The sequence below is a fragment of the Athene noctua genome, chromosome 5, assembly GCF_965140245.1.
Source record: "Athene noctua chromosome 5, bAthNoc1.hap1.1, whole genome shotgun sequence".
NCBI classification, from domain to species: Eukaryota; Metazoa; Chordata; class Aves; order Strigiformes; family Strigidae; genus Athene; species Athene noctua.
Genome location: NC_134041.1, coordinates 62,335,480 through 62,349,307, shown reverse-complemented (window position 1 = coordinate 62,349,307; position 13,828 = coordinate 62,335,480). Strand labels below are relative to the sequence as shown.

The 13,828-nt window shown below is 41.3% G+C and overlaps 1 protein-coding gene across 5 annotated transcripts in view; it reads right to left on the bottom strand.

Annotated features, from left to right (window-relative positions):
* The window catches only part of TACC2 (transforming acidic coiled-coil containing protein 2), a 138,529-nt gene that overhangs the window by 47,826 nt on the left and 76,875 nt on the right, over nt 1-13,828 (bottom strand). For all 5 annotated transcript variants that reach the window (XM_074907890.1, XM_074907895.1, XM_074907898.1 and 2 more), the window contains one exon: nt 1,012-1,175. In XM_074907890.1, coding sequence (XP_074763991.1) covers nt 1,012-1,175 — 164 coding nt within the window. The remainder of the gene's footprint in view (nt 1-1,011; nt 1,176-13,828) is intronic.

Sequence of the window (13,828 nt, the reverse complement as noted above, 5' to 3'; positions counted from 1 at the left end):
CCTTAACCTGTAACTCCCAGAAATACTTTAGGTGGCTTGAGACATTTGCAAGACTTTCCTAAAGGTTTAAAACAAAGCTGGACAGCCTTTATAGTACACATGCCAGCCTTGGACATTTCTTTGCCCACTGCTAAACCCAGTCACTTCTAGAGTGGAAATGGAAGCTTTAAAACACTGCCTGGCAATGCTATACATCTTTCCAAATGAAACACAAGTGAGCTTTAGTCTGCTGAGAGTAAAATTACCTTCACACAATTTAGCCAGGTGATCAAGATGACTTGACTTTCAGATGGGAAAGAAGGCAGCATAATGAGGAATTCAATCTTAAACTGTTGAGCTGTCATCTAACAGCCCAAACAAAGCTATTTTGGGCTAACGGAGTGCTTTCTACTCCCCCGTATTCCATTACTCAATTTGGAGAACAAAGAACACATTTTTTTGGGGAAAAGATTTATTTGGGTTTTTTAAACACGATGCTCCCTTTGTAAAGGTTATATTCCCAGTATGTACTCATTTTTATATATGTATATTACACATACATTGCCACATACTCCCATCTTCCTCCTATAAAGTTAGTATCAGTATTTCTATTGTTCTAATGGGCTTTTTGTTCACCTTCTGTTTCAGGTGACAATCCATTTAAAAATAACATTTTGTTAACTGTCACAGTTAACAGTGCTCACCCAGGTACCTGCATTTGTATCTCATACCTCCTTTTTCTACTCCTCCGACTCTATAAAGATCCTACAAATTCAAGTTTGATTCTAAATAAAGGTTTATCTAGAAAGCTCCTCTTTTCTTCAATACTTGTCAAATGTTACAGACTCTCCAATACTTTATTCCAGAAGGTGACAGGGCTTTTCCTCCCAGCATGGATAATGCCCAGCATACATTAACTAATCTTCCAGAAGACATTTTATTAGCATCAACTCCTTGCCTGTGCTTACACAAACACCTCCCTGCAGCTTCACCTTCCTCAGTAACCTGTCCCACACATTACATGCTCCTTACCTGTGTCTTCCAAGGGCAGCTGGGGTTTTAGTTCTTGTTCTGCTACGTCTGCTACAACTGCTGCTGCCGCCGCCGCTTCGGGGGGTGGCTGTGGAGGCGAAGGTGGTGCCTTTACCGGTGTGGTGGACTCTGGGGTCTCAAATGCTTCTTCAGAGTCAGAGCTCCTGGTGAAAATCAAAGGAGAAACTAGTGAGCAGAGTGAGGATTCACATTTGCAGGTCATACTGGGAAATACGAGGCTTTCTGAACTGATGGCACAGACCTCAGCTATCAGGCTACCTCAGCATTTCCCAAAGGAGATTTTACATTGCAGTATGGTTCCCAGAGCAGAATATCATGGCTATGGTCTTCTCCATATGTAAGTATTTATGTCACTTGAGACTTCTTTGTGTTACAAAAGTGAACACACACTTGGAAATAAAACCATCCTGCAAAGCCTGCTTTCCAGTGTGAAGGTGGCTCAACAACACAGACGTGACACCCCTGTGATAGTCTCTAAAACTCTCCTCAAGTGTACCTAAATCAGTCTAAAAAAAGAAAAAAAAAAAGGATCTTCTCAAGAGAATTTCATAACTTCATTAAAAAAAAATAAAAAAAATCTAAAATAGCCTCAAATTTCTGTGTGTGCTTCTACAGGTGAGAAAGCTGACATGGCGATACCTGAGGTGCAGCAAATCCTTGTGCATCCTGCTCTCATGGAAATACTACATCCTATTTTCAGCAGAATTTTACCACAGGCGTTTTCAAGCAGGAAGTGTATGGCTTTGTTACACAAGGTAAAACAACCTGTAAAATGCACAGAATCCTGGTATTACCAGTAATCCTTCTGTAGCACCATGTGGTCACAGAGACACAAAAATCATAGGGACCACAATGGGTTGGTGCCAGCCCAGCAAGGACACAGCAGCACCCGAAACGGAGCCATTCAGATGATATGCAAGCTTGAAAGGCAGCAACTGTACAAAATGATGGGTAACTAAATACTGAGTGAATATCTCAACCATACAAGGACACACCATTTGCTCTTACAGTACAGCCTTAGGAGACTACCCTTCTAGATCTGAAAACTATAGATCTTACTTGTTCTTAAACCAAACTGAAACCAAATTTTAGCTTTTAAACATTTATTCTTGAAGGCTTTTTTTGGGAGCAAGGAATGCAGTAACAATGGTGTTATATTCAACATGCACTGAACATACGTTCAATATACGTTCAGTAAGAACTTCTGGTGGTCAGATGCAGATTTTTACTGCTGGTCTGTAATAAAGTGAATTGAATATGACAGTTTCCTAAAGGACAGGGCTGATTTGCCTATTTCCAGGGATTCTGTGCAGGGCTGTAGTCTCCACTGCTCCTCACAGCTGTCCACACCCTGCACGCCAATGCAGCGAGGACAAAACCTGCCATGAAATGAAAAGCCATTTCATCCTCCAGAAGCACTCTACAAGCCATCCTGAACCAAGGACTTCTCTCATTTTGTTCAAGTTATAAGATAACTCTGAGCTGCCAGATGCTGTTTGGTTTCTTGAAGCTTGTGATTATTTTAAGCAGCTCGATGTCAGACGTACAAGTACAGGATTTGCATTTGATTACATTTGCCTAAATCTATCTCAGCGTGAAGCCTTCGGCGAGCTGGGGAAGAAAAGAAGCCGGTGTCACCCCTGACAGCTTGAGGAGCACAATGGACCCGATTCTCCCAGCTGCCTCCACAGATCCCAGTGAGAGCTCCCACATCCTCACACACCACAGCCCGGTGCTGATCCCAGTCTCCCCTGTCTCATCACCTCGACTCCTTTGCATAGCAAAAGGATTTCTACTAGCTAGTAGCTTTGGATGTTTGCATTACTCGAGGATTTTTGGAGTGTTGTTTGTTTTTTTTTTCCCCAAAACCTATGTCACTCCCTGGGGAACTGCTCAAAAATAGTGCACCTGGCTTTTGATTATACCTATTGCTGCAGCTCCTCAAAATACCTTCTTTGTGTCATTGCTTAAACCATCCTCATTCATCAGGCCACAGAGCAGTCAAACTGGAAGAGGTAGGCTGCAGCATTTTAAATTATATCTCTTCAAACATGCACCATGTTTTAAGTTCCAAATATTTTAAGCTTAAGGACAGCTGCAAACAAAGAGCTTCTGTAAATAAAGCTGCACAATAGGTATTTAAGAAAATAACACTTTCTCTTCCTTCCACAGAGCTGGTTCAGGAAACTTTTAAGTTAAGTTGAATCTCCAAATCAAAGAGAAACAGAGTCCTGTGCTATTTTCCCAGCACAGAAATGTTTCTTGTGTCATAAAAATAAGCCTAGAAAGTTATCATCTAAACCAACAAAATGAAAGGTAATTCCTATCTCTCGGGCTTTCACATAACTCTGCATTGCGCTGTACTTAATGCTTTACTCTCTTTTCTAAAACCCAAAGTGTTTCAAACCCAAAGTGTTGCTCTGTAATACTGAAACAGTAACAGCTGCACACATTTAGACCCCTTTTTCCAAACTGTCTGTATAGCACATGTAACATATACAGTAAATATACAGACATATATAATATGACTGAAATGGTAAAGTCTCTGTTTTCAAGTCCTGCTCATATTTGTAACTGCTTTGTTAAAACTGACTTTATGGTACAGTTCTGTGTCCTCCCTTACTTAAAGGATGGAAAGACTCTGTGCATGTTCGTCTCCCTTTTAAACGAGCTACCTTGGATAAGGTGGGCATAAGCATTTGAAGTAAAAAGAAATGCCTGTTTGTTTCTGTTCCCTGTATGACCTTCCACTCTGGAGAACCTCTGAGTCCTTGGACAGGTAGCCGTGGTGCCTGAGCTCCAGCACAAGGCTTTGTTTCGCTAATATTTAATCATCCCCAAAAGATTCTGATGCAATACTCCTAATTTTCAGCTGTACCCCTCCATAAGCAGCAGTATAATCAAGTAAGAACTGTCTTAACTGTACATAAATGCAGCTGAGTTTGTTATGAGAAGCAATCGTGCTGACAAAATATGGTATTTAACAAAGAAATATGAAGGGAAGCTGAATACCAGAAAAACATCCTTTGTCATAGCCTGGGATCTGGGAGAGAGCATAAAGCCTGGAAGCACATACCAGGACTATGCTCCAAGGTCTACATTACCTACATCCTGGAAAAATTAGATCTTGTGTTCAGTTTTCCTTAGAGAAAATACGGATGGTCTCTCTTGCGTAGGATTTTTTTTTTTTAAGACCAGTCCTACTTTCAAACTGTAAGAAGAGATTTTCCCAGAACAACAGGATTTCCTGTGAAAAGGAAATTACATATTCCAGCCAGTTCTATTCATAATGTCTTTTCTCTGAGAAATACAGAGAATACACAGAACAACAACAACAACAAAAATTAAAATGCCGCGAGTAAAGTTTGTGCTGTAAATCAGATTGCCAAATTGTGATAGCCCGTGAGAATCGGCACCAGTTCAACACTGCACAAGGAGCAGCCACCACGAATCCAGCTGTGGGCAGGCTCTCACGAAAGGAAGAGCCCTTCCATCATCCAGAATATTATTCTGAAGTTCCAGGCAAGGATGAAGCAGGATGAGATGTGACGCATGGGTTTTAGAGACGGAGAACCCATTTGCTTGCACCAGCTCATAACATTGTGGAAATGGGGTGTGCAAATACAGACTCTGAGTTTTCAGGACTAGTCTGATGAAGTCAAAGCTACAGGAAGGAACATACATTCATGTGTCCGTTTAGCCAGCTTGGGAAATTATAATGTATGTCACATCTTTCCATCTGTATCCTTTGTTTTTTGTACATAATGGGCAAACCAGTATGAATGTAGAAGCCACAAGATGATTAGGTGATAGTAACAGAGTACAGAATTACTAGAACTATTCTTTCAGTCCATCTCTTTTCATCTCCCTTCTCAAAAGAGCCAGTAAACAGCAACTCTAACACATAGAGATGGGGAGAGAAAGAGGGGACAACCAAGAAATCCAAGAGTCATACTAGACCAATACAAATCTGGCAGCACTGCATCAACGTGTGGAGCAGGAGCACTCCCACTCTCATCTGGAAACTTTGAGGTCTTGCCCAGCCTGTTACATAAATCTCCAGAGAAAATACCGAAGGGAGTCACTAGGGTTGACTTTTCTTCACCTTTGGCCCTGCGGAAATCCAACCTCGTAAGTTACATTGCCTTTTTTTGTAAACCACAGATGCTTATAATTTTAAGTCCTCCTCTATTTCTGAATGAAAAATTGCCTTTTTGTCACTGTAGCTGGAAATCACTCAGCAAGCAAGAACGAGGTTTCTTCATTCCGCTGCCTCTCTGCACAGACGGCACTGTTTGCCGTCTTCAAGCACAGCAGCCACTGAAGTGAGGTCATCCCAGTTGTCACTTGGAAACTTGATTCATTAAAAGGTAGTTTGCAACAGAGCTGTGGCCTGCAGCCACGTTGGGAACCCTGCCATGTCTCTTGGGTTCTTTTAATATTTACGCTAAAGCAGTATAACCGATGCAAGTGTGCACTCCGGTTTTATTTTACAGGAATGAAAGGGATACATATATCTATATATATCTAAATGATATGTATGATATATAAAAGAAACTGAAAAGCAGGGCTTTGACACAAGGACTGAGGTCAGCAGCATCACTACCTACGGAAGGGCATAAGGGAGCAAATGTGGAACTAGTATGTGCCAAGGGAGCTCCACAGCCTTTTGTAGAGTTACTTCACTTGAAGTCAAACTATATAGTTTTTATTTAGCGTATAGCCCGCTTCAGGAAAAAAAAACCAACATGCACCTAACTATTTTATGGAGCACTGATCTATTAGCGTGCAATCTGGAGAAGAATGGGTGTTGTGATATTTGGAAGTTTTGAAGCCAGGAGCTGGAGTTGCATTATGAGAAGTGCTGCCCGTGCTGGGCGTAGGGAGAGGTGAATGGAGCCAAAGGAGCTGCCCGCCACCACCCAGGGCTGCGGAATCACAACATCGAGACCAGCTTCAGAGGGATCTGCTCCATCAGAGCTAAGGTGAACAGCCTCTGTCCACCTGTATGTAATTCTGTATATTTTCTTCCAAACTTTGCACTTAGTAAAAACTTCGTTAATTTTGCCTTATTAGTGGAACATGTCCCACATTAATGGAGGTCTCATACCTGTCAGCGATACCACTGATGCCCAGCTAGCACTCCTTAAACTCATCCTTCTCGCTGGTACTCAAAGAGCTCTATTTGCTAATTGTTTTGTCTCTAAGTACCTTTGTTTTATTGACATGAGACCAGAGGTGACAATTTTATTCTCATGGTGTATTTGGAAATGACATATGGGGAGGAAAAAACTCGGGTAATCTTACAACATGGACACAACACCACCAACACCAAACTGTGCTCCGTTACCACCAAAGAGTGCTTGAAGGGAACGAAACAAAAGCAAGGACTGCACAGCTTTCTTGGAGAGCTGTTGTTTACAGATTGCCCTCTAACTGTAGTTTGCAGGATGTTGGAACCGTACAGAGAAGACTGTCTGAGGTGATGAGCAATTCCCAACTGATCAATTTTAAGAGGCAATAACTTCTAAAGTCTTTTCCTGAGATAATAGCTGTGCTCCCTGAGGAGGAGGAGACAGAAATGGATATTTTGTCTTTTTTTCCATCTTATCTGTGGATCTACGCGTTCTTTACAACTGGCTAGAGCTGCAGTTCTAGGGGAGAGCAGCTGCCCAACTACATCTATCACCTCTAGGCCACATAAAACCACACCAGACCTGTCTGTAGATCTGTTTCCTTGGGCCTTAAGAATCAAATAACAAATAAGAGGACACAAGGCACATATATCTGTGACCAGAAGGACATCATGCAGTGCTTGGTCCCTGTACTGAGATTTCTGTGTGCCAGAGGTACTATAGCATGGCTCCAAGTCAAACAGGGAATCTGAAGCCGTGTGATGGAAGGACCCAAATGAACAACTACCTGTGGCAACACCTAAAGGCAACACACAGATTCCATCAGACCTGGCCCTCCAAAGCATCTGTAGCTGTTATATCATAAAGTTAAGGTATAAATTTCACATGGATATTTACCAAACAATTTATAATCTGCTGTGAGAGGAATCTAAGGAAAAAAAAAAAAAAAGCACAACTTCTTACAATGTCCAATTCAGTACTGAAGATGAATTTTGTTTTTCATTCTTGTAAATCCCACTGGAAGATGAGCTGGAAGTAAAGAGGAGAAATAAATTCTGTGGTCTCACCTCCATCAATCATTTTCAGAGATTATCCTCATAAAACCTGTATGAATAATTCCGGCCTGGTTTAACGATGAGATCAGAACCAAGGTTGCAGGACTGGCTGAACACTTCTGAGGTCAAACTGGTTTACACGTTACTTAAGCAGGCACATACACTGCCCTGGCAAGACCCACACAGATTGACAGATTGGAAAAGACAGTAACTCTAAGCTTCAGAGTTTCTAAAGTCAGAGAGGCAAGGCGCTCAGAGATGAACATTAATTTCAGTCAAAGCTCTTTCACTGTAAACAGTCCGATAAAATCTTTTCAGACTTCCTGGTGCCATTTTCAATGGTTAAACTGATTTTTCCATACAGTTCTTAGGAAAAAAAAAAAAAAATCAACAAAAAAAAGAACACTGAGGCAGGATGCTTCAGCAGTATGCCTCTCCAAAGATCTCAGCTTAGCTCTGCCACTGGACTGCTGCTCATACACGGTCATGGTGAGTTCAATTCTGTATCCACCTCAAATCTGCTCCATCCACTCAGGCTGGGATATCTCAACGGCATGAACAGCTTCTTCCTGTGGATGTGTGCAGAGTCCAGAGGGGGAAAAAGAACTGCTCGGTACACATTATATTTGAGAGGTTTTTTTCCTCCTGTTTATATAAAATTCAATAACTGACAACCTCTTATAATTCATCTTGTGGTATCACTCATGTTGCACTTACACCGCTCTGCAACACAGAGATACATACAATCTTTCTTTTTTTTTTTTTTTTTTTCTTCCCTTCAGACTCTTAGAAACACAGCTCTGGATCGTAATTCAAAATCACCAAGAGAGCCCAAATGGCAATTCCTTTTCTGGAGATCAAGTTACCAATTTAGGCCAGCAGCCATTAGCTGACCCAAGGGCCTACTCACAAGGACCAAGAATATTCTATAGCTACAACAAAAGGTCAATTTTTTTCATCCCAGCACTAGGCTAGAATAATATCAAAGATGTGTCAACTCTGTATGCTATCATTTTTGTACAGTATTTACCTACTCAGTGACTTCCAGCTAACATGACATCCCAGAATAATTAGCTTCTTTTAACATGATGATTATTAGCTATATCATTGTTCACCTACGTGTTTTAAATACGAAACACCCCTACAGATTATAGGTTTTAATATTAAATTTGATTAGTAACATTATGGAAAACATTATGGACACAATTCATCTGGTTATTTTAGATACGAAATTACTATTTGGTGTCTGAATTAGTCTACCTATCAAACCTAGCATCCAAGGATCTGCTAAACACATGGTATTAAAAAACAACACAAATATAAATGGTGATAGGCATAAACCTCACAAAAAATTCTTCCCTTCTCTCTGATAAAATACACCACCGAAATGATAGAACTTCTCAAAGAATTCAACAGTACAGACAGCTTTGAAAACATTTTGCCCAGAGAAAAGCAAACCCAGTAACCTTAGCCTAGCCTACCAAAGCTCAAGGGTGGGTGACTTTCCAGGGACACTGAAAGCCATCTGCCTTGCTCCTCTCCCCCCACAGGGAATGTTTTCAGTGCTGGATCTGAGGTTTATATTGAGGCAGGAGCTGGGGGAGGTACAAACATGTCACTTATGTGTCACCGGACTTTATTTACAAGACAGTTCCTTTAGGGACACATTTCTGACCATTAACTATTAATGGACTTCTCTCACTGCTGTAAGGGTATTCAGTGACAAGATCATCTATACTATGGTTAAATAAATTCACAACAAACCTATAGTGTGAGGAGACAAACCGCAGAACAAGTCACAAGAGGAGGACGCTGAGAGGGAACGAGTCAGACAACTAACCTTGTCTTCAGCTCACATCCTGCTCCTACTGGAATGATACCATTGTCCCACTGGAACACTGATTTGTGCACACAAGAATGAAGCCTCACAAATAAAATAATGTTTGGTACCCCCAAGGTAGCCACAGGAAAACCAGATTGTATTTTCTCTGAGGATCTGCTCCAGTGAAATGCAGAATGCCCCAGACTACACCAAAAGTCAGTGGGAATTCACAGCTTTCTAGTGCTGAGTCTGTACTAAGCACGTACATCACCTTACGGGGGAATGCTTTTGTCTGCTATCTGATATGTATGGCATATGTACAGAATATCTATCATATGCATACCAGAAAAGGCAATTATGGCTTGTGCTACTCACTGCATCGCAATACTGGTACCATACTTTACAGGTTTCTGACTTGCAAGGTCTGATGATCCAAACAAAACCATAATTTCATCACAGGATTATTCCAGTGATCCCGGAGAGTAATTTTAGCCTTACTTAGCCTAACACCATTGCTGCCCTATATAAATCTTCTCTCTTTATTTTTACTTTAAAACTGGATATGGCTCAATGAAAACCAGGAACAATTCTAGCTTTTTTAATCATAGCAATATAAAATAATTTTATACAAGAAACCCCTGAACTGGGATGAAGTTAATTTCCCAGGTATTTTCATTCTTTATCCCTCTTTCTGATGCATTAAAAAACAGTACTGTAGGAAAGAAAAACAAACAGTAATTTTTTTTAGAAAGGTTTTTGTGAAAGAACATATCCGAAGTTGAGAGGTTTAAATAGGAATTATGTTTTGCATTCATGGGTTTCTGCAGCAGAAGTAATATTCCACAAAATCATCCACAGTTTCTTCCTCAGCAGAGGTATTCTGCCCATCATAAGGGCAGGGATAAATGTCACGTGTTCATTTTATGGCCTGAGCTACGACGCAGCAGAGGAGCATCCTCTGCAGTTCTCACTTAATAAAGCTTTTATCAAATAAATCCTATTACACTGGAACGACAAAGACCTACTTTAGTGCAACGCAATTACACAAGAACTCATATTGACACTGATGTGTGCAGAAAGCAGAGCAGGCACTCCTCTCCAGAGAAGGACTGTAATATTATTTCAGCATAAAGAGCCCTACAAGACCCATGGAAAACACGGCTCCCTGGTAAAACAACCACTGTTACACCGAAGGTGGTACTTCCTGGCCCATAAGTGATGTGTCATGACAGGCACAATGTTTAATTTAGGAACACAAGGGAGGAAGATCATTCTGCGTCGTGCGCAGCAGCAGCCGGTCGGTCGGTCCCCCGCCTTGTGCAGCTTTCTGCTTCTCCTCCACGCCGGGAGCCCAAGGGTGTAATGTCCTCTGCTGCCCAGCGCATCTCACACGGTTCAGCTGAAGTATTAATGATTTATACCAGTGTAAATTCGGTGTGAGTAGGTAAATATGTCTCAGTTACCTACTGCTACTGATGTAAAACTACTGAGCGGCTTCGCTGCTCTTCCACTAACATTTGACCCCCAACCTCGAGTCCTTGGGCAACTTAGTGTCCGAGATGAGATACAAGATGAGATACAAAAGATACAAGAATCCAGATTTTCTTTCTTTAGGTAGGTGAGATAACAGAAATGGCTTCCCTCTTCAGATCATTATGTGGGACTTTCACAATAGAAAATAATACCTTGTGTGTTATCCAAACCACAGAGAACAGTTTGGAAATGTCTCTTCTAGAATAGATTGCAAAAGGAAACTGATGAATCCCTTAAACACTTACTATAAAAAGGCCAATTTTTCCCCTCACAGGATGGTTATATTTAGCGAACAGGATTAGGACTGCAGTGAAGGAGAATTAAAAGGGCATAATCATCTTTAAAATAATGTTGACTTTTGTTTTTTTAGCCTATTGTATTATAAGTAATCTTCCTACCATAACTGATATGGAAAAAAGGAACTATTTTTTCCTGCTTTTTTCTGCTTCGTTATTCAGCAATTTTGAGAACATTTTGTGCAGAAGCCAAATTCACACACACACCCCCCAACAAAAGCCATTTCCTGCTTTCACACAGCAACCAGAAAGAAATGTCTCGAGCTGTGGGAAGCCACATCTGAAGGAAAAAAGACTGAGTGATACAACATGGCATACTCGCAGCAGCACTTCAAACTACTTAAATCGTTTTTCTAACTGATTAGCAAGAAGTTCCCCATATTGCTTTAAATCATATTAAATTTTTCCTTTTTATTGCTTTTCCTGAGATTTAACAGGGTACGTTTTTCAACACTACTGATACAAATGAATAATGAAACAAACCTCCATCCATTCTAGTCTGCTTTCCCTTTACTGGCTTCAGACTGAATAATGAAAACATCTATGACACAGAAACAGGACTCAGAATTGAATTATTTTTTTTTAATCCCTATGCTCTTTTGAGGCAGATGCTTTATTCTCAGAACAGGAAAATATCATTTAATAAAAGGCACTCATCTTCAGATATCACAACAGCAAATAGATACTAACATGTTCCTACATCACCAGAGGCTGCTAAATATTCAAACATATAAATCGCCTAAGAGATGAGAAGAAACAGTACAGATGCAGGTTACCCCAATATCCAAGGTAGAACATACCACAAATGCAGTTATAAGCAGTTAATACATAATAATCCCAGTCAGTGCTGCACTTTGTTCACCCTAGTAGGTCAGCAACTGGTATTTGAATCAGTATAGTTGATGTTTAAGTATTTAATACCCACAGTAAATATCTTTCCTCTGCCTTTAGTACCGAGCTCTAGAGTTTTAATCCAGGCAACAACATCCTGTTAACTATCTTGTCGGAAGGTATGTATGTGCCTGTGCTCGCTGCTATACAGCATCATGCAACGGCTTCAAGGGAAAACAATCAATAATTCATTGGGAGCCAGAGCCATAGGTTCAAAATTGCTTTGTTTATTGGAACTACCTTTTAAATGCAACAAGGCTTTCCAGAGCCACCTCTCAAAAGCAGGACTCAGGGACAAAACAGCAACTGTGAAGTGTAAAGATGAGTTTATGACACCCGGAATCCCTGGGGGACCAGCTGATCTTGAAAGACATGGAGATTTGTGAAAATAGCGAGATGTGGAAATAAGACTGTGCTCTGTAACGCTTACAGTCCTTCCTTTCAGAAGGGAGATAAGGACTACACGGAGGGTGGAGAAGGGAGGTGGGGAGGTGCTAAAAGAGAATGAGGAGAGGAAAGAGCCCCTCTGTCCCCAACCTGCTCCATATTCTGCCTCTTCAGCCTCCGTACAGCTGCGCAGAGCATCACACAGATCCTCACTGACACTTATTCCTCGACTTCAACACGTGAAGCAGCTGCGTGTGTAGAAACACGGTCAGGAAGTGATGGGAGCAAAGGACAAAAAACATCTCAACCCCTTAACAACAAAATATCTCTCATATAGAGATAATAATATATAATATTATAATAATATTATATATAATTTTATTCTAATAATAATAGATAGGCTGTAATAATTTCATCTGCTGACTCGGGCGTCGGCATGATCCTGCTGCTGCTGCTCCAGCCCTGTGTGGCTCTGGGAGTTCAGCAGAGCCACAGCTTTACCTCTCCCGCAGGCACACTGTGCTGCTCCAGCTCCCAGCACAATGAAACCGTCCCTTTCGGTAGGTGCTGCATGAACGCCCAGCTCGGGAAACTGCCAACTCAGCACAACAGCCAGCTGGAAAAAGCAATCCCAGCTCTGCAGTGGCACCTCCCCAGCTGGCACCCAGCTGTAGGGCCCACAGCTCTGCCAGGTGAGGAACAGCGGCGCTGGACCTTCCCTTCCCTTCCCAGGCTCCCGCTTTGGAAGGCAACAGTCCTGCATTTGGGAAGTTAAACAAAGGGATTCCAATTCCTTGGTCATCCTCCCCCTCCTTTAGCAACCAAACCCTTTTCCCAGTACACCACTGGACTCATCTCTAATGAGAGCAATGAACTGTTATTAACAAGACCAATAAACGCAGGTTTCTATGCTGAAGGAAATCAAAACTCAAAAGCAGGAGCTTACACGATTCTAACTACTGTTAGTTTCAGATACAATCTGGTCTATATTTAGCCCTAGCAACAAGCTTCTTTTGTTTAGGAAACTCTATCATGTAAACTCGAACATAATTCTAAGGATTCTGTTTAATCAAAATCAAATAATCTTGAAATGGAAAGCCCCAGATTTTCCCAAAGTTTACATTTCATCCCAACAGAACCAATGGCCCCAGTTCTTCCTCTGGAAAGGAGGAGGCTTCCCAAGCACCCCTTCACCTCCTCAATCAGTCCTCGCAGCAGAGGGAGAGGAGTTGTAGCAAAAAGTACTGCGGGGAAGCAACAAACAAAATTAATGGAGCTCTACAACTACCCTGAGGTCTGTCTCAGACATACCTACAATTGCTTTAGCCAAAATCCAGTTCACATGCCATACGTTTAGACAGCCTGCACTGCAAACTCCACTTTAGTTTCTAGAGCTAAGGAGGGATCTTACCATCTTGTCTATTATCACCATTAGTGAAGACTCTCAGGCCAAAACATGCCTTAAAAGAAACCTTTGAAACCTCAGACTGTGGTGGAAAAAGGAAACTAATTCCATTTCCTTCCCATTTAAGCTGTCTCTCTGGTGCTAATGGGAGTATAAAACATGATATCCAGTCTGCTACTACATTCAGATGGTTGCTTCAGAGCGTTTCAGGATCTGAAGGGAAATGACACCTTTTTTTCTTAGAAGTTTTTCCACAGTAATGTATGTTTGTT